The 17,247-nt window shown below is 50.9% G+C and overlaps 1 protein-coding gene and 2 long non-coding RNA genes across 32 annotated transcripts in view; 1 reads left to right on the forward strand and 2 right to left on the reverse strand.

Annotated features, from left to right (window-relative positions):
* Positions 1-3,450, reverse strand: part of LOC106014392 (uncharacterized) — a 33,592-nt gene extending 30,142 nt beyond the window's left edge. For 12 of the 26 annotated variants that reach the window (XR_011812044.1, XR_011812040.1, XR_011812043.1 and 9 more), the window contains exons 1-2: positions 3,027-3,448; positions 2,799-2,932 (exon numbers count right to left, since the gene is read on the reverse strand). This is a non-coding gene — a long non-coding RNA (uncharacterized lncRNA). Of the gene's footprint in view, positions 1-2,798; positions 2,933-3,026 lie in introns of all 26 variants that reach the window. The other 14 variants (XR_011812028.1, XR_011812027.1, XR_011812035.1 and 11 more) reach the window with 5 other exon arrangements.
* On the forward strand, positions 1,533-14,708 carry NR2F2 (nuclear receptor subfamily 2 group F member 2). Of its 4 annotated transcripts, none has more exons than XM_005011111.6 (3): positions 1,533-2,058; positions 9,521-10,048; positions 13,119-14,708. In XM_005011111.6, exons 1-3 carry the CDS (start codon positions 2,016-2,018, stop codon positions 13,391-13,393), a joined length of 846 nt encoding a protein of 281 aa, XP_005011168.1. In that variant the 5' UTR covers positions 1,533-2,015; the 3' UTR covers positions 13,394-14,708. The 4 variants fall into 4 exon arrangements, with proteins under 4 accessions (XP_005011168.1, XP_005011164.1, XP_038041184.1 ...); XM_005011107.6 differs by lacking the exon at positions 1,533-2,058 and adding an exon at positions 6,179-7,806 and having other exon boundaries at positions 9,500-10,048; XM_038185256.2 differs by lacking the exon at positions 1,533-2,058 and adding an exon at positions 6,181-6,791.
* LOC119718096 (uncharacterized) lies at positions 3,780-8,692 on the reverse strand. 2 transcript variants are annotated; one of them, XR_005268760.2, is made up of 2 exons: positions 8,425-8,692; positions 3,780-5,000 (listed from the first exon to the last, which is right to left on the reverse strand). It is a non-coding gene; the product is annotated as an uncharacterized lncRNA (long non-coding RNA). The 2 variants fall into 2 exon arrangements; XR_005268759.2 differs by having other exon boundaries at positions 8,420-8,692.
* Positions 14,709-17,247: the final 2,539 nt, after the last annotated feature.

Raw genomic sequence — 17,247 nt, forward strand, 5'->3', positions numbered from 1 at the left:
CAGCTGAATTCCCAGGTCATCCTTTCATCCACGAACCTCGAGAATAAATTTGGGGGGACACACGACCTCCCTCCTTCGGGCTTTCCCCACCACCACCCTTCCAGCCCTGCAGGGAAAGGAGCTTTTGGAAAAGGGAAGAGAGGGCGAGAAGAGGGGCTGTGCTCCCTGCGTCCCCCTCACCACCGACCCCTGCGAGGAGGGGGGCACATCGTGGGGCTGGGGGGCGAGGAGGGCAGGGGAAGGACCCCCCCTCACAGATGCCAGCACCCCCTTGGCGACAGGAAAAATTCATTCAAGTGGGATACGTCTCCATCTTTCAGGTGCTGGATGGACTTAGCAGGAGTAGGAACTTGCGGAGCCCCTGTGCGTGGTGGTAAGGGGCAGTTATAGGATTTCTCCTTCCTCTGATCGATATCGGTCGTGGCCGCCCCCCCCCCCCGCCGTCCCCGCCCCGGCCCCGGCCCTCCCCGAGGGCTGCGGTGACAATTGCCTCCATACTTTTTCATCCCTGTTCTTGGTGGCAAAACCCCATTGTAATTTTCATTAGCCCAGTAAACATGCAATTAACATGCAGCACTGTGGTTAACTTAATTCCTGTTTTAAGGCAAGGACAAGCAAGAAATGGAAGAGCGTTTGTTCCATTTGTCAAGTATGACACACTTCTCACCATAACAGTTTCTGAAAATAAAAGCTCGGCTCCCCACCACCACGACCACCACCCCTCTTTCCAGAAACCCCACACACTGATACACGCACACACACACAAAAAGGAGCAGGAATCCATTAGTTGGAGAGTATTCTCCTGCCAAAGGCGGTATAATGTATTCCAAATTTTCCCAAGCCCTCACTGTACTGGGGTCCCGTTTCCCCCCCTGGGGAAGGGGGCTGGCGAACTGATATTCCTCGTGGCTGAGGGCTCCAGCCTCCCCCGAACCGTATTTTTTTTTTTTAATAAAATAAAACAAACGTGCTTGCCATGCCTAAAAGTTGCCATGTTTGTGAAGGGGGTGGGGAAAATGTCTCCAAGGGTTTCAATTAGCAACAAATGATTATTGCAACGGATTTTTGGTAATGAAAAAATGTGGAGTACCTCTTTCTAGCTGGGATCTCAGGGGCAGTGAAAGAGGGGGGGGGGGGGAGAGAGAGGAAGAGAAAGGGAGAGAGAGAGAAAGAGATTGCTGATTAGCTCGGATTCTTTCCCAACTTGCTGTAGCGTGTGCTTGCGTTCCCTGCCGACCCTACACAGGACACTATATATTTTTTCCCCTTCGGTGCATGTGTTGATAGTTCAGCCTGTAGTTGTTTGCGGTTGGCTTTTTTTTTTTTTCTTTCTCTCCCTGCCCGGGAGGGGGGAGGTGGGAAAGGGGGGGCTGAAATCGGTCGCATCCATCCTACCCCCACAGTCATTAAGTTAGGAGATTTCCCTCTTATTTTTTTTCCCCCTTTATTTTTTTTTCTCCCCAATTGGAAGGGTGGGTTGTGATTTTTTTTCTTTTTCTTTTTTTTTTTTTAAGTCTCGCCTTTCCAGCTCCAAACAAGGTGTAGCGAGACGCTCTTCCTTCTAAGGAATGAAATGAGAGACAAGGATCACTCAAAGACATCTCCTACCTTGGGCTTGGGGATTTTTTCTTAAAGGCGAGGCGCACATTCCTAAGCAGCTATGTACAAAGCCCCCCCTGAAATCTTGTCTGTGTAAAGTTAGAGTGTGTTCAGGATTTTTTTTTTCTCTCTCCCAAGGCTGATCGCTAATAATACATCGAAAGCACTTCCCTTTAGGTTGTGGGAAATCTATTCCCTTCACCTTGCCTCCTTTTTTTTCCCCCCTGAAGGCTGTAACTTTACTTTTTTTTTTTTTTTTTTTAATCAGTTTGCACAATCGCTTAGATAAACACCAAGAAGGAGACTTCTCTTTAATTACCCAACGCACATCTTTCTGGGGGGCAAACAGCGGTCTGATTATTTTTTTTGTTTGTTTGTTTCACCTGCCAAACTAAAGGAGAGGTAGAAAAAGGAAGATGCAAGCGATTTGGGACCTTGAACAAGGCAAATATGGTTTTGGTATGTTTACTTATAGTTTTTTTTCTTCTTCTTTGACACTTTTTTTTTTTTTCGGGCAATGTGTTGTGATTCTTGTGTTTCTCTTTTAAGGAAAACAAAAAATCCAAAAAAGCAAATGTTAGCTAACGTGCGTCTTAAACGATCGTTTCTAAGGTTACGTGGGTTGCTCTAAGGAGGGGAAGAGGGGAGGGGGGGGAGACCCGACTCGGTGGAATTGCAGCACCAGCAGCTAGCACGTCCTTTAGCTAAATAAAGCAAGCAGCAAACAAACAAACAAGCGAGCGAAACCCAACGACCGGAATCCGGCTTTCAGGTCCGAGGCAGGAAAGCGCCTCAAAGTCATTTCCAAAGCGGCGCCCGGGACGCGGAGCCCGGGGCCGGGGCTGCGGGGAGCGGCGGCAGAGACCCGAGCCGAGCCGAGCCGGGCCGGGCCGAGCCAAACCGAGCCGAGCCGGGCCAAGCAGAGCCGGGCCATGCCGGGCCAAGCCGAGCCGAGCCTGGCCGGGCCGGGCCGGGCAGGGGGCGGCAGAAGGGGGGGGGCACGGCTCGGACCGGGGGGGCGCAGGCGGCACCTGCCCAGCGCCGCCGGCTGCGGCCGCAGTTTTAGGTACCAAAAATAATAATAATTAAAAAAAAAAAAAAGGTCGGTGGGGAAGGTCTGGTGCTGAGATTCCCCTCTCCCCCTCCGGTCGCTTCCCTGGCAGAGCACGTACAATGGAAAGAAGCCGGAATATACTCACCCGCCGAAGGTGTGGTTGGCAGCGCGGCTCTGGCTTTAAGGCAATTATTTATCCTGTATTATTGCAAAAGGCGCAGGTCTGACTTAAGGCAGCAAAAGTGTTTTGCTCTGACAACAGCGTGCGAGGCACGGTTCCTCGTTTAAAAAAAAAAAAAAAATCACAAAACAGGATCTCTCTCTCTTCCCCCCCCACCCCCCCCCATCCCTTACCACTATGCCTTAAAAATACCTATTCGGTCCAGGGCTCGCAGAAACCCTGCTGCAGAAATCTTATAGTCCGGTCTAGCAGTGCCCAAGCCAATTAATTTTAAATCCTTAGGAATTAATCAGATTAAAATGTACAGAAGTTTCATTCTCGTATGCATACGTGAGCCAAAAGTCGTTTCCCTTTAAGAGATCCTTTTCTTTTAAAGTTGAATTTTAGGCAGATAAGAGACTTACACTAGGGGGCAGCCAGATACTGTACTTGCTCCAATCTTAAGCAATTTTTTTTCCTCTCTCACAGCATATGCTCTGATTTAGCACTGTAAATTTTTCAGAGGACCCAACTCTGACAGCCCCTGGTGATTTTCAAAGTACCACAAGCCAGTGGTTAAAAATTGCATTGACTTGGAAGTTCAGAGGCACACAATAGGAGCCACTTTCCCTATTCATGGAACTTCAGTGTGGTGGAAGAGAAAAACACACACATACTACATTGAGGGAGAAGAGGAATTCATTGAATTCTGTTAGACGTAACTGCTTTCCACTGAGTTCAGAGCGAAACTCGGTATTTGTTCGATGCTGTATTCATATTGCGATTTAATCTAGAAAGAATTAGAGGACTGTTAGGCAGCTTTCTGCCGGGAAAGCAGCTTCCCCCTCCTTCCTCCTCTTTTTTAAAACCCAAAGATTTACACCGGCTCTATCCCCAACTCTATTTTAGCAAAATAAATCCTTCCACTCCCTCTCATTAAAATAAATTTACATCTGCAGTAAAATGGCAGGAGGGATGCGTTTATTTATTTGGGGAAACCAAGACAGTCTGACTTTTCAAAGAGAGCGGTTCTATTGTGACTGGGCTCGGAGAAGGACAGTTGGGAATCTCCCCCTTCTTCTCGAGGCGCTCGGCTTGCAGATATTATTTAGCAGAATTAGCTGCAGACCATTTCTACCTTCGCCTCTTCTGCCTCTACCCCCTTGCAGAGGTGTTTTCAAATAAATAGCAAGGCATCTAATGGTGCTAATAGATAGTTATATGGCTACATCCCTGCAAGAGCAAATAGTTAATCTGGGGCATTCTTCATTAATGCTTGAGCAATCAGCGTATACGGCAGCTTTTAAGCGTGTATCAATGGCTTTTCATTTTTACGATCATACGTTCAAACTGTTCCTATCGTAGGTCCTGCTAAAACCGCTTTCTCTTCTGATTTCTGCGTTTGTCAGGACGGTATTAATGCATTTTTTTGCATATGGTGAATTAATCCTGTTTACTTTGTCAGATTCGAGACAGGAAAGCCTTTTTTTTTTTTTTTTTCCTCAGGAAATTCAACATCAGCAACAATCTGTGACTATCCTGCATTTTGCACCCCCACCTTCTCCCCCTCTGTCCCCGAAAGGTGACCTCCTCGGGGCCGGGTGGCCGGGTTATTTGGGAACCAGAAGGCTGTTGCTCTCCTCTTACCGGGGAAGGTTTCCTCTCCCCATCCTCAAAGCCTTCCCCGGCCCCAACTCATCCCCTCTTCGGTGAGAGCGAATTTCGCCCCGGCAGCCTCGACGGGGATGCCGCAGCCTCGTCTTTTCAGACCGAGCCTCCGAGCATCCCCGTCCGTGGGGGCTGAGCAGGGGGATAAAAAGGCACTTTTGGGGGCTTTGGGCACTTTCCCCATCCCCTCGGCACCTGCGGCAGGGGGGACCCCGATATTTCTGCGGCACAGAGCGGGGTGCAGCGGGGAGAGGTGCGGGGCGCTGAGTCCTTTTGCGGGGCTGGGGGCGAGCGGGCACGGATGCGTGGCTGGGAGCTGGTGTTTCTCCCTCTCTTTGAGGAGGTTTTGTGTTTGTTTGTTGTTTCTTTTTTTTCAGGTTTTGCTTTTTTTTTATGCTTTATTTTTCACTCTTTTTCCTCTCCTCTCTCCGTCCCCCGGCCGGTCGCGGTGTATGCAGAGACGGGCGGCTCTCCCCGCGTCCGTAGGGGGTCTACCCTCGGCTGCTGCTCCCGCCGCGCCTGCAGGGCGGGTGACAGAAAATTCACGTTAAAAAGAGACAAAAAAAAAAAAAAGCGCAGAGAAACAAAGTTGAAGGCGGCCGGACGAGCCCAGGCTCCCCGCGGCGCTGCGCGGCGGGGGGCGAGGGAGAAGCGGGACGGCTCCGGGCCGGGGCCGGGACCCCGCTGAGGGAGCACGGGGGGCTCCCAGCGCCCTGCCCTGCCCGGTGGAGCCCGACCGGGCGCGGAACCTCCGCGCAAACCCCGCGCAGGTGCGGCGGAGCCGTGAGCGGCCCCGGCCTCTCCCTGCCCCGGTCAGGGAGCGGGGCGGCGCCTGCCCTCGGGGTTGATCCCCCTCATAACATCACCCCACTTCATTTTTATTCCACTTCTCCCCTCTTTCACCCCCTTGACCCCCTCCGTGACGGGGCGAGGGGGGGATAAGCTCCCCAGGTGAGGGCGAGGAGGAGAAGGAGGAGGAGGTGGAGGCGGCGGGGCGAAGCGCGCAGCGCCCTGCCCCACACCACCACCACCACCACCACCGCCACCACAGGAGGCGGCGGCGGCGGCCTCTAGGACCGCGCGGGCGTCGTCGTCGGCCATGGCGAGGCCGCGCAAGGGCGGCGCGGGCCAATGAGGGCCGTGGGGCGGCGCGCGCGCTGCGGGCCACTCAGGCAGCCCCTCCGTCAGGCAGGCGGCAGGCAGGCAGGCCGCGCCGGCCCCGCCGCGCAAGGCGCCCGGTCGCCATGGCGACGCGCGCCGAGTTGCAGCAGCCGTGTCAAAGTTCACTCCCTCCGCCAGCGGGGCCAGCGGCCGGCGGGGAGCGCGCCCGGCCGCCCCTCCCTCCTCCTCCTCCTCCTCCTCCTCCTCCTTCTTCTTCCCTCCTCCTCCCTCTCTCTCCCCTCCCTCTTCGCCGGGGGGGCGCTGGGGGAAGGGCTCCCCCCCCCCCCTCCCCTCACACACACCCCTCCCTCAGCGCGCCCCCCCCCCCCCCCTCAGAGCGATGCTGCGCGCTGGGTTGTGATCCTTCCCTCTCTCCTCCTCCTCCTCTCCCCTCTTTTATCATCCCGGCCGGGCGCTGCGCTGCCGAGTTGACTCCTTCCCTCCCTCCCTCCCTCCCTCCCCCCCCCCTTCCCTCCCCTTCCTCCTCCTCTCCCTCCCTCCTCGCAACCCCCCCCCCCCCCCCCCCCGCCGCCCCCCTCTCCCCCGCCCGCGCCGTGAGCACCGGCGGCGCGGAGGCGAGAGCCCACTTGCGAGGCGGCACAAGCAGCATAAGGCAGCGCGGCGGCACCCGAGCACCACCACCGGCACCCCGGCACCGCCACCGGCACACCCCGGCACCGCCACCGGCACCCCGGCACCCGCCACCGGCGACCGAGCAGCGGCAAGAGCCCGAGCAGCACCACCGGCACCGGCACCAGCAGCAGAAGCAGCAGCAGCACCGGGAGAAGATCGGCCACCGGCAGGGAGATACCGCTGATAATAATTAATAAAAGAGACAGCCCCCCCACCCACCCGCACGCACCGAGAGAAAATTAAAAAAAAAAAAAAAAAAAAAAAAAAGGAGGAGAGAAAAGAGAGAGAGAGAGGAGGCAGAGAGCAGCGCCCGGGCGGAGCGGCGGAGAGGAAGAATTAAAGCGAGCGAAGGAGGGAGGAGAGACAGAGCGGAGAGAGAGAGGAGGAAAGAGGAGGAAAAAAAAAAAAAGCCCACAAAAACAAAGCGATCGCAGTTGATGTTGCTGCCGCAAGCTGGACTTCCCAAAACTACGGCGAGACCGTCCGCTCTCCGCGCCGAGAAAAGTCTCCTCAGCTGTGCGTGCTTTTTTCCGCTGTGTGTGTAATCTTTAACCTTTTATTCATTCTTATTTTGATGGCTTTCCTGAATGGCTGACTGCGAGCTTCCCTGGACCTGGCCCCCCGACACCCGCCTCTCCTCCTTCAACTCCTCTGCTGCAGATCAGCTCTAAGAGAGAGAGGGGGAGATCTCCGAAGAGATTTTTTTTTTTTTTTTTTTCCTCCCTCCTCTCTCTCTCTCTCTCTCTCTCTCTCTCTCTCTCCCCCTTTTCTCCCCCAACCCCCCCCGGCTCTCTCCGCTCTCCTGGAGCCCCGGCCGCCGCCGCGCCGCTCGCCCCCCCCCGCGCCCGCACCTCCGCCGCCGGCCCCGGGAGCTCCCCCCGCCCCGACCCCGCTGAGAGGGGCAGAAAAAGGAGGAGGAGGAGGAGGAAAAAAAAAAAAAGGCAACAAAAGAGAGAGTGGGGGAGAAAGAGAGAGAGAGGAGGAGGAGGAGGAAAAAAAAAAAAAAAAAACAGACTGCTGCAAAGCTGAGCTGAAAAGCAAAGCAAACAAACTTTGAAAATAAAGGGGGAACAGGAAGTTTGGAAACGGTGTCCAATAGATATGGCAATGGTAGTCGGTGCGTGGCGAGACCCCCAGGACGATGTGCCCGGAGCTCAGGGAACGCAGCCTTCGCAAGCCCCGCCGGTGCAGGGACCCCCGGCCGGGGCCCCGCACACCCCACAGACCCCGGGGCCCGGGGGCCCTCCCAGTACGCCAGCCCAGACCAACCCGCCAAGCCAGCAGAACCAAGGAGACAAACAGCAGCAGCAGCAGCACATTGAATGTGTGGTTTGTGGGGACAAGTCTAGTGGCAAACATTATGGCCAGTTTACCTGCGAGGGTTGCAAGAGTTTCTTCAAGCGGAGTGTAAGGAGGAATCTCAGCTACACTTGTCGTGCCAACAGGAACTGTCCCATTGACCAGCACCACCGCAATCAGTGTCAGTACTGCCGCCTCAAAAAATGCCTCAAAGTTGGCATGAGACGGGAAGGTATTGGGATTTCATTTGTTTTGCAATTTTTTTCACTCACTGCGTTTTGCTTTTGGTTTGTTGTTGGTTTTCCTTTTTCCTTTTGAATTATTATTATTATTATTGTTGTTGTTGTTGTTGCTCCTCTTATTTTTACCCCCCCCTCCCGACCCCCCACCCCATCCCTCGGCCAGCTCCCTCCCCCCCTCCTCGAATAAACAGCCAGAAAGTTTTCTCGTAATGGAAGGAAGAGGTGTCGGCGAGGGTGGGCAGGGGAGGCAGGGGCTCTTGCATGCTTCCCCCCCCCCCGCGCCCGTAATTGATTTGTGTTTGTTTTCATTTTGCTGATGGAGGTTTATTGCCAGTGGATTTTTAGTTTCACGCCGCTTGCGAGCGAGGAAACGGTGGCTCTGACGCCTGCTTGCTTGTCCTTAGCGCTCTGGGCTGCATGTCCAGCGTCGCCCCCCGGCCCCGGCAGCCCCCCGTGCGCCCGGCTGCGCGCACCCACCCACCCGCGGAGCCCCCCGGCACCCTGCCTTAGCTCGCGAGTTCTTTTTTTTTTTTTTTTTTTTTTTTTTTTTTTTTTTTTTTTATAAACCCAGGCGGTTCGAATTACTGCTACAATGGAACTCACCCTACCGAGGCTCTACAGCACTCCACTGTGGATTCCCAGCCGGATTTTCCTCCTTTAAAACCACAAATACACGCGTGCACAGCCCCGCGCGTGGGTGCGCGCCCGGCCGCGCCGTGTGCCCGCTTCCCCGCCGGTTTCTTAGCTCACTTTTCTCTTCTCCCCCCTCTGCCCTCGCCCCTCCGGCGGAGGCAGGGGCCAGAAGGGGAGGCTGGGGGGAAAAGGAGCAGCCCAGAAGTAAGTGAGGGTGCCCGGCTTCTCTGCGAGCCGAGCCTTTGTGATATAAAATTAGAGGAGAAATGTGAGCCTGCGGTTTGCCAGTGCGTGCTCCGGGGCTGGACGCCGCTATGTAGGTTAAGGGTGAGGGGGCTCGGGACTTGCCGGGCTCCTCTTCTTTGTGTTTCTGCAAGAGTAACTAACCTCGTAACGCGGGCGAGAACAAATATAAATCAAGCACGTTTTAGGCGTTCGCCCTCCTCGCCGTCTCCCTGCCTCCGAGCCCTTTTTCTCTCTCCCTTTTCTCTCGCTGTCACCGTGGAAATTTATTAACAAAATGAAAGGCCCACTTTCCACCGGCAGCCGAGGAAGGTGCCGCCGGATAATGCCCCCGGCCCGGCGGGGGGACCTGCCGGGGGTGGCGGGGGCTGCCCTGGCCGCCTTCATTTTTATTTTTATAAAAGGGCCGAGCGAGGCTGGGGCCGGGGGTGCTGGGGGTGGGGGACAGCAGCAGCAGCGGCGCCCGTGTGCTCGGGGGACGAGAAACACGGTTGGGGGGGACCGTGCTCCGGGTTTTGGGGGCCGTATTGCCGGTGCTCCCCACCTCCGGACCGCCCCGCACCGATGGGGGGCACAAAGACGAACCCCTCGGAGCCGCAGGAGGGGTGGCTGGGGGGGGGGGAACAAGGGGGGGGATCCTGGGTTTCCCAGCGCTGGGGCCGCCGGCCTGGCTCAGCTTTGTTGTTGCCGGTGCTGGAAGCGGAGCCCCCGGAGCCCCCCCGGCCCCGGGTCAGCCCGGCAGGCAGCGGCACACAAAGCGGGCTGGGTTTGAAGCGAGAGGGGCAATTCAGATATTAATAGCTGTAGTTTCTTCTTTATTTACTGCAGCGGTCCAGAGGGGCAGAATGCCACCCACACAGCCAACTCACGGTCAGTTCGCCTTGACAAACGGGGACCCTCTCAACTGCCATTCCTACCTATCCGGATATATCTCCCTTCTTCTGAGAGCCGAGCCCTACCCCACCTCCCGCTTTGGCAGTCAGTGCATGCAACCCAACAACATCATGGGCATCGAGAACATTTGCGAACTGGCAGCTAGGATGCTCTTCAGCGCGGTGGAGTGGGCCAGGAATATCCCCTTCTTCCCAGACCTGCAGATCACAGACCAGGTGGCCCTGCTCAGGCTGACCTGGAGCGAGTTGTTTGTGCTCAACGCTGCCCAGTGCTCCATGCCCCTCCACGTAGCCCCGCTCCTGGCAGCCGCCGGCCTCCACGCTTCGCCCATGTCTGCTGACCGAGTGGTCGCCTTTATGGACCACATACGAATCTTCCAAGAGCAAGTCGAAAAACTGAAAGCCTTGCATGTCGACTCCGCAGAATATAGCTGTTTAAAGGCCATAGTCCTCTTCACCTCAGGTAGGCAGCGTTTCTTTGCTCTTCCGTCCCTCCCCCGGCCCCTCCGAGAAGTGCTCGCTCTTGCCAAGGGGAGCTGCCCGCAGCCGGGCCCTGCTGCGGCCCCCCCGGGCACCCTGGGCAAGGAGAGGGGCTCTGGGGGGTCCCTGCGGGGCCTCGGCTCTCAGCACCTCCCCTGCGAGGGAGGGCGAGCGAACAGATAAATAATAACAGCCACGGCGATGAGGAAAAGACGAGCAGGGGACCCCCACAAGCCCCCTGGTCCCTCGCTGCGTAACGCTGGGGAAGGGGAAAGAGAGGGGGCGCGGGAGGGAGGCACCCATTCGCCACGAGAGACTGCGCTTTTCCCATTGAAAATAATATTTTATTTAACAGTGTAGCTCTGGGTTGTTGCATTTAATGACACGCATCCGAACAGCAGCAAAAAAATCTGTTTGATGTTGTTAAATACGAGTCGTCCTATCAGGGAAACACACTTTAAAAAGAGGATCATTTTATGGGCAGACAGGAAGGGAAAAAAAAAAAAAAAAAAAAAAGCCCTGCAGGATTAAAAAAATGAGTTAAAAAAAAAAGTTAAATGCGCAAAGCTGAGTTTAAAATATGTTCCCTGCCATCCCATAAAATAAAATAAATCAACTTTCCAAAGAGCTGTCTCTGATTTAAACAGAATGTGGCAGTGAGCAGTTCTGTGTCATTTAAGCTGAGGGGAAAAGTTTGCATTTGTACCCAGCATGAACTGTAGCGTCCAAAGCGAGTAGCGGGTGCGAAGGGATCATTACCATAAGTAGACAGGGACAGCATGAAAAAGTGAGAGGAGAGCAGAAGAGAGGAAAGGAGAAGAGAAGAGAGGAGAGGAGAGGAGGGAGAGGGAAGCTGCCGCTCGGCGGTGCAGTCCCGGGGTGGCACAAGCCCGCCTCTCCCGAGGCAGAGCTCGAGGTGTTTCTTGGATAATCAAAGAGAGGGGGGAAAAATATGTGTCAACTTTGGCTGCCTAGAAATAGTGCATGAGTTATAAAGCAATAATTGAGTGCGTTGTGAAATCTAATTAGCTTGCACTAGAGTTTAACCTGGGTGAGTAATAAACCTGATATTAACTCTGGAGGCTAAATATTTTTTTTTTTTTTTTTGAAAAAAAAAAATCTGCTCGCTAATTTGTGCAATACGTTATCTCAGATTGCTAACTTTAAGGCTGCAGCGGCAACCCACTGTGTTGGAGCCCTAGAAGTTTGGGGTTTGAGTTTAAAAATACATATATTTATTCTGTAACTCATTCGAAAGCTTGGGAAAGTGGCCACGCGATAAACATATGAATGGAAGCAGGACCTGTAAAATAATTACTCATCGGAGTTTTTTAAAGCCTGATATCAGGAAACAGGAAAAAAATGTAGTTTATGTGGGAAAAGAAGGGCTCACAATCCGTTCCTTGTTGTGTTAAAGGGGGTCTGGGGAACGAAGTCATTTTCTGGACTTTGTCCAGGTTCTGGGTCGTGACCTAAACTTCCTTTTATATATTATTGCTTTACACATAAAAAACTTCTCTCCCCCCCCCCCCCCAATCACTCGTGCTAAAGTCCTGAGGTGATCGATGGGTAGGGCGCCCCTCGCCACGGGGACACGGGGATCCCGAGTGGGGCTGCCTGACCGTGGGGCGCTCATTTGATTTTCTGTCGCTTTTTAGGATGCCTTTTCCTCTCCCTTCGCCCAAACGCCCAGCGAGAATCCCACACACGCACCCAGGCGGCCCCAGCCCCTGGCCAGCGCACACCCACGCCCGAGTTTAGCTGAAACCCTGCCTTTCTCCAAAACCCCACTTTTTTTTTTTTTTTTTTTTTTTTAGCCTTCTGAGAAAACAATCGTCCGATCCTGTCGTAACTGTTTAAATTTATTGCTATTTTCCAAATGTGAGGCCTGGCGTGTAAATTGCCTCCCAACTAGATAAACGGTTCTTGTTATCTGATTCTGGGGAGATAGCCCCGTGCACAAGCTGGGTTACGCATGCGGCTCCTGCAGCACCCCAATAACAGCCACTGATGGAAAGCAGACGCACAGAGATGCATATAATGTTTGCTGCTGCCTCTTTTTTCTTTTTCTTTAAAAAAAAAAAAAAATCTGGGTTCTAATGACTCGCAGAATATGCATGTGTTAGCCCTGTGCCTAGGAAAGCCACAGGGAGGTCAGGTCACAACCTGTGCTCTTTCAGCACAGACGTCTCTGATTTAAAGGGAACTTATTGTATTTTAGCGTATCAGAAAAAAAAAAAAATGTCCAGACCCTATCAGGGAGTTTTCTTCTTGTAAGGGCCTTTAGGTTTAAAAAGAAGAAGAAGAGGAAAAAAAAGAGGGGGGAGTGGAGGGGGGGGAAGAAAGAAAGAGAAAAGAAAAGAGGGGGGAAAAGAAACAGCTCAAATGAACAGAGAGATCACAGTTTGCATGGCTGCCTCTGAATAGGCTAAACTGACAAGATCAGTTTTAAAGGGCCACTTAAATCAGTTTCAAAGACTGAAGAAAAACGCGTTGTCTTCTTTGGGGGAGAATCTGTTGCTGGATCCGGGGCGCCATTATCCTTGGCTGGGCCAGTTTTTTATTATTATGATGCTGATTATTATTTCCATCGCTATCAGTAGTGTGCCTTCCCATCGCATGCTCAGGCTCTCCGCGCTTATTTTCCAAAGGGGGGGAGGAAGAGAAGCTGCCTCTCCCTCCTTCGCCCCAATCTTTCCCTGCCCCCGGCCTTGCCCCCAGGACCCCGAGGCAGGGACCTAGCCCGGCGGCACCTCCTGGTTGTGGGGTGCAGCCCCGGCCCCCGCTCCTGGAGCTGCTCTCCATCCTAACGAGACCCTCCAAGAGGGAGAAACGCAGGCGCGTGCAGAAAAGAGGGAGATTGTCCCTTTTGGTGAAACCCACTCAGGCTCCGGGGGGCAAGGTGATGGCGCACTTCATTCTAGCGAATTAAAAAAAAATCAAATTAAAATAAAAAAAAAAAAAAAAACTTTTTAATCTGATGATTGTTTTCTTTTTTCTTTTCTTTCTTTTTCTTTTTTTTTTTTTTTTTTTTTTAATACACTTTCTTCTAGATGCCTGTGGTCTCTCTGATGTAGCCCATGTTGAAAGTTTACAGGAGAAGTCACAGTGTGCTTTGGAAGAGTATGTTAGGAGCCAGTATCCCAACCAGCCAACACGATTCGGGAAGCTATTACTACGTCTCCCCTCCCTTCGCACTGTCTCCTCTTCTGTCATAGAGCAATTGTTTTTCGTCCGTTTGGTAGGTAAAACCCCCATAGAAACCCTAATCAGGGATATGTTACTGTCTGGCAGCAGTTTTAACTGGCCTTATATGTCCATTCAATAAAATAATCGAGAGAGAGAAAAAAAATAAAAAAAAAAAAAGAGAAGGGAGATGAAAGAGAGTGAAAGGAAAGCAAATGACATTTGGGTTCTGGTTGTTTCTTAAATTTCCTTCTGCTAAGAAAGGATGTAAAAGGATGTTACAAGTTTGCTAAGAGAAGACAGGAAAAAAATTAATGGACTGTGAATTAAAAAAGAGACTGTCAAATGAACTTTTACAGAATGCATTAAAAACTCCCGTGTCGTTCAGAAAAAAAAACTTGCTACTTATCATTTTTTGTAAAAAATAAAAAAAAGAGAGAAAGAAAAAAGAAAGAAAGAAAAAAGAGAAAGAAGAAGAAAAGAAACGATGGTGGGCTTTTTCTTTTTTTCTTTTTTCTTCTTTTTTTTCTTTTTTTGGGTAAACTTTTTAAAAAAATCTCGCTTAAAGTGCATTTAAAGGAAATTTGGAGAAAATTAGCAGAATGGAAGAAAGTAAGTCTTTTTTTTCCAAATTATTAATTGTCCTATGTGTCTATGTACCTATAGCTGTTCTTTTTTGTATTTTTCTGGTTTCAAACCAGTTTATTCTGTGGTTCTATAATAATTTTTGATATAATCTTGGCTTCTTTAAAAAAAAAAAAAAACTGTGTATCCTTAAAATATATGTTCTGAAAGAATTAAAACTGAGTCCACGAAGGTATCATAGGAAGAAAGGAAAAGAGAAAAAAAACACTCAACAACACAATGATGGAAGCGCACTTAAGGTGGTGACCCAAAATCTAGCTTGAAGCTGAGAGAACTATAATTATATAGACCCGAATGAACCACACGTGTCATATAACTCCCCCCAAATCTAGGTTTTTTGATATTTCGGACAGAAAATGAACTGTGGGGATTTATTATAGGTAGAAGGATTCGTGTCCAAGACACACTGCGGTTTTGATTTAAAAGCAAACAAACTAGCAAAGTGAACTTTTGTAATTTGAATTGGGTTCCACATAGTTCATCATGAATTGTTATTAAACTCCTCTATCTGTTTGTATATTTGCAAGCCCTTTGTATTATAATAATTGTTGATATTTTCCCTTTTTAAAAAATACCATTGAAATCAGCATGACAAAATAACACTGTTGGCACTTATAGATAACGTGATTGATTCAGTATCTTAGAGTTTACAGTTTTGTGTTTAAAAAAACTGAAGGTTTTTTTTTTAAGTGCAACATTTCTGTATACTGTAAAAGTTATAATAACTGAACTGTTTGGTCGAGTCTTTGTGTGTTATATTCCAAGGAAAATTGAAAGTATTCAGAAATTAAAATATTATTTGATATCTGAAACTTGTTTGGCTGTCATAAATGTCTTTCAGAAACCGCATTACTTCTCTATAGTTTGCAGTCATTTAAGTCCATAGGCGATTGATTTGTTTACTTGTCACAGTAAGTTTGTAGCAGATGTATTGTAGTGTATTTACCTGTTTAATTCCGGGATGGGGGTGGAGGACTTAAGTTCGTGGTTTATCTATGGTTTTAGGAAGTACCATGCTGAAATGGTAAACCATCATCCCCCATTCATCTAATCCTCCTGTTAATTAAAAATGGATTTTCTGGAAAAAGAGAAAAAAAAAGGCCCTTATTTTTGTCACACTTAAGTGCCTGCGTAGGAAAGGTATTGTTGTGAAAAAGTGTTAGAAATCTGGAGATCAGTATCTATTTTATGATCAGAATGGGGCGAAAAATCTTTTGTAAATGTCTGACATACGCGCACAAGATCATTCAAGCAAGGTAATAGCAGTATTGTAAATATAGGTCAGTTGTTTGCAATGAGTTTTCTTTAAGTACGTGTGATTTTTTATAATACTCTGTAGTTGCCATCTATCGTTGTCATTGAGAGGTCTTCAAATGGAGTGGCTTTAGCTTCTAGCACCGAGGACTCGGTTTTTAATGTACATATACTCTCAAGTGGGTTTGCTTTTTTTTTTTTTTTTTTTTACCTTAGACTGTGAAAGCGTGACCACAGGTCATCTCTATATTTTGCATAGGGGATGCATGCCCGTGTGTCTGCTGGCACACACGCCTGCAGAGGCGGCCGGGCATCTTCCCTGGGTGGATGCCGGGCCCTGCCCGCAGCCCTGCCCCGGCCGCTCCCCGCCGCTGCTGGGAGCGCGATCGTGGAGCGCCGGGGCCGGGGCCCCGGGGGCGGCCAGCGCCGGCCCGAGTAGGAGCCCCCCAGCCCCGCAGGAAGGCAAGATTGGAGGCAAGACGCTGTGCTTTGCCCAGGGGGGTGGATTTTGGTCCGTGCGTGTGCGTGTCATTTATTTTTTATTTTTCTCTCTCTCTCTCCCCCCCCCAACGCCCGCCCTCTCGCCCCTTGGTCTAGAGCAGATGCTTTGTATGTGAAAGCTTGCAATTTTGTTCCCGGCTGAGGCTTCCCCTCTCCCCTTCCAGCACACGTTACTACACCATGTTGTGGTTTCACGAGAAGAGAGGGAGGGAGGGAGAGAGATCATTCTGTAAAGTCGATTAAAGCCTGATCTTTGGTGCGTTCCAGTCAGACACATCTGTACTGGGGGCTGAGGGGCGTGTGACTGTGAATTTGAGCAGAGTTTCACATCTGAATCATGGCTCCTTTTCTATAAATATATAAATATATATAAATATATAAATATACTATTATTGCAGGGGATTGCTGACCTCTAGATTTAGCTTTTTCTATTGCAAGTGCTATCCATGTGAGTGTGTGTGTGTGAAGTTTTTATGCTTACTAAGAACACAGGATCTTGACTTGTTTGTTTTGTGTTAGTTTATTGTAAACAACCATTTGTTGTAAATTGTTATTGGCATTAAATTATAATTTATGATTTTCAAATCCAAAACATTCTCTGCTTTTTATGTTTTAAAGCCTGTAAGCTATCTCTGTATTTATAAGTTTCTTGCAGCAAGCTTTGGTTCACAGAGAATAATAGTAAACAGAAAATGCACCAGGGTTAAATAAAAACACACACACACACACACACGCACGCACACACACACGAGCCCCATGTATATATGTTTGGAATGCTCAGAGGAGGATTTGTTTAGGGACTTCAGTTAGTTTTAAGTTTATAGCATTTAAAGAAAGTTTTTCTTTTCATGCTGAGTTAGAACAAAAGATCTATCCAAAGATTGAATTGGACAAAAGAGGAGGGTTGGGATCGAGAAGCTTGTTCTATGTGGAATTGAGGAGATCTTTTTTTTTTTTTTAAGAGGAAAAAAAAAAAGCTGCTAAACATGGCGACTCTTTCCCTTTAAGTCTCTATTTTTTTTCCCTTGCCGTTCCCCCCCTAACCCTCCCTTTTTTTATTTTTCTCCTTTTTTTTTTTTTTTTTTTTAATCCGGTCTTAGTTCGCTTCATTCCTTCCCCACCACCCCTGCCACCGGCGCGGGGTCTGGAGAGGAGGAAAGCCCCAAAGGCGACCCGGAACGCCAACGAGAGCTGCACAGCCTCCCGCGGTGCAACCACCACGGCTCGGGCAAGCTCTTCTTCCCCCTCCTCTTCCTCCTCCTCCTCCTCCTCCCTCCCCGCCGCCTCTCGCCCAAGCCTTCCCCGACCCTCCGGGCTCGGGGGGCGCGGAGGGGGCGCGGAGAGGAGGCGGCTCTCCTAAGTTCAGACAAAAGCGGAGGGCCGGGGCGAGAGGAGGCGCCTGGCGGGCGGTGCCAACCCGCCCGTGGGGCTGCCGAGGCCGGGCAGAGCCCGGAGACCCGCGGGGGGCTCCTCCGGAGGCCGCTCCGCCGGAGGCCGGGCTGGGTCGGGAGGGATGGATGGAAAGGAGAAGGGGGGGGGAGGAGGAGGTGGAGGAAAAGCTCCGCGGCCGCGTAACTCCCCGCGTGGGAAAGTCCG

Source organism: Anas platyrhynchos, chromosome 11, assembly GCF_047663525.1.
Source record: "Anas platyrhynchos isolate ZD024472 breed Pekin duck chromosome 11, IASCAAS_PekinDuck_T2T, whole genome shotgun sequence".
Lineage (NCBI taxonomy): Eukaryota > Metazoa > Chordata > Aves > Anseriformes > Anatidae > Anas > Anas platyrhynchos.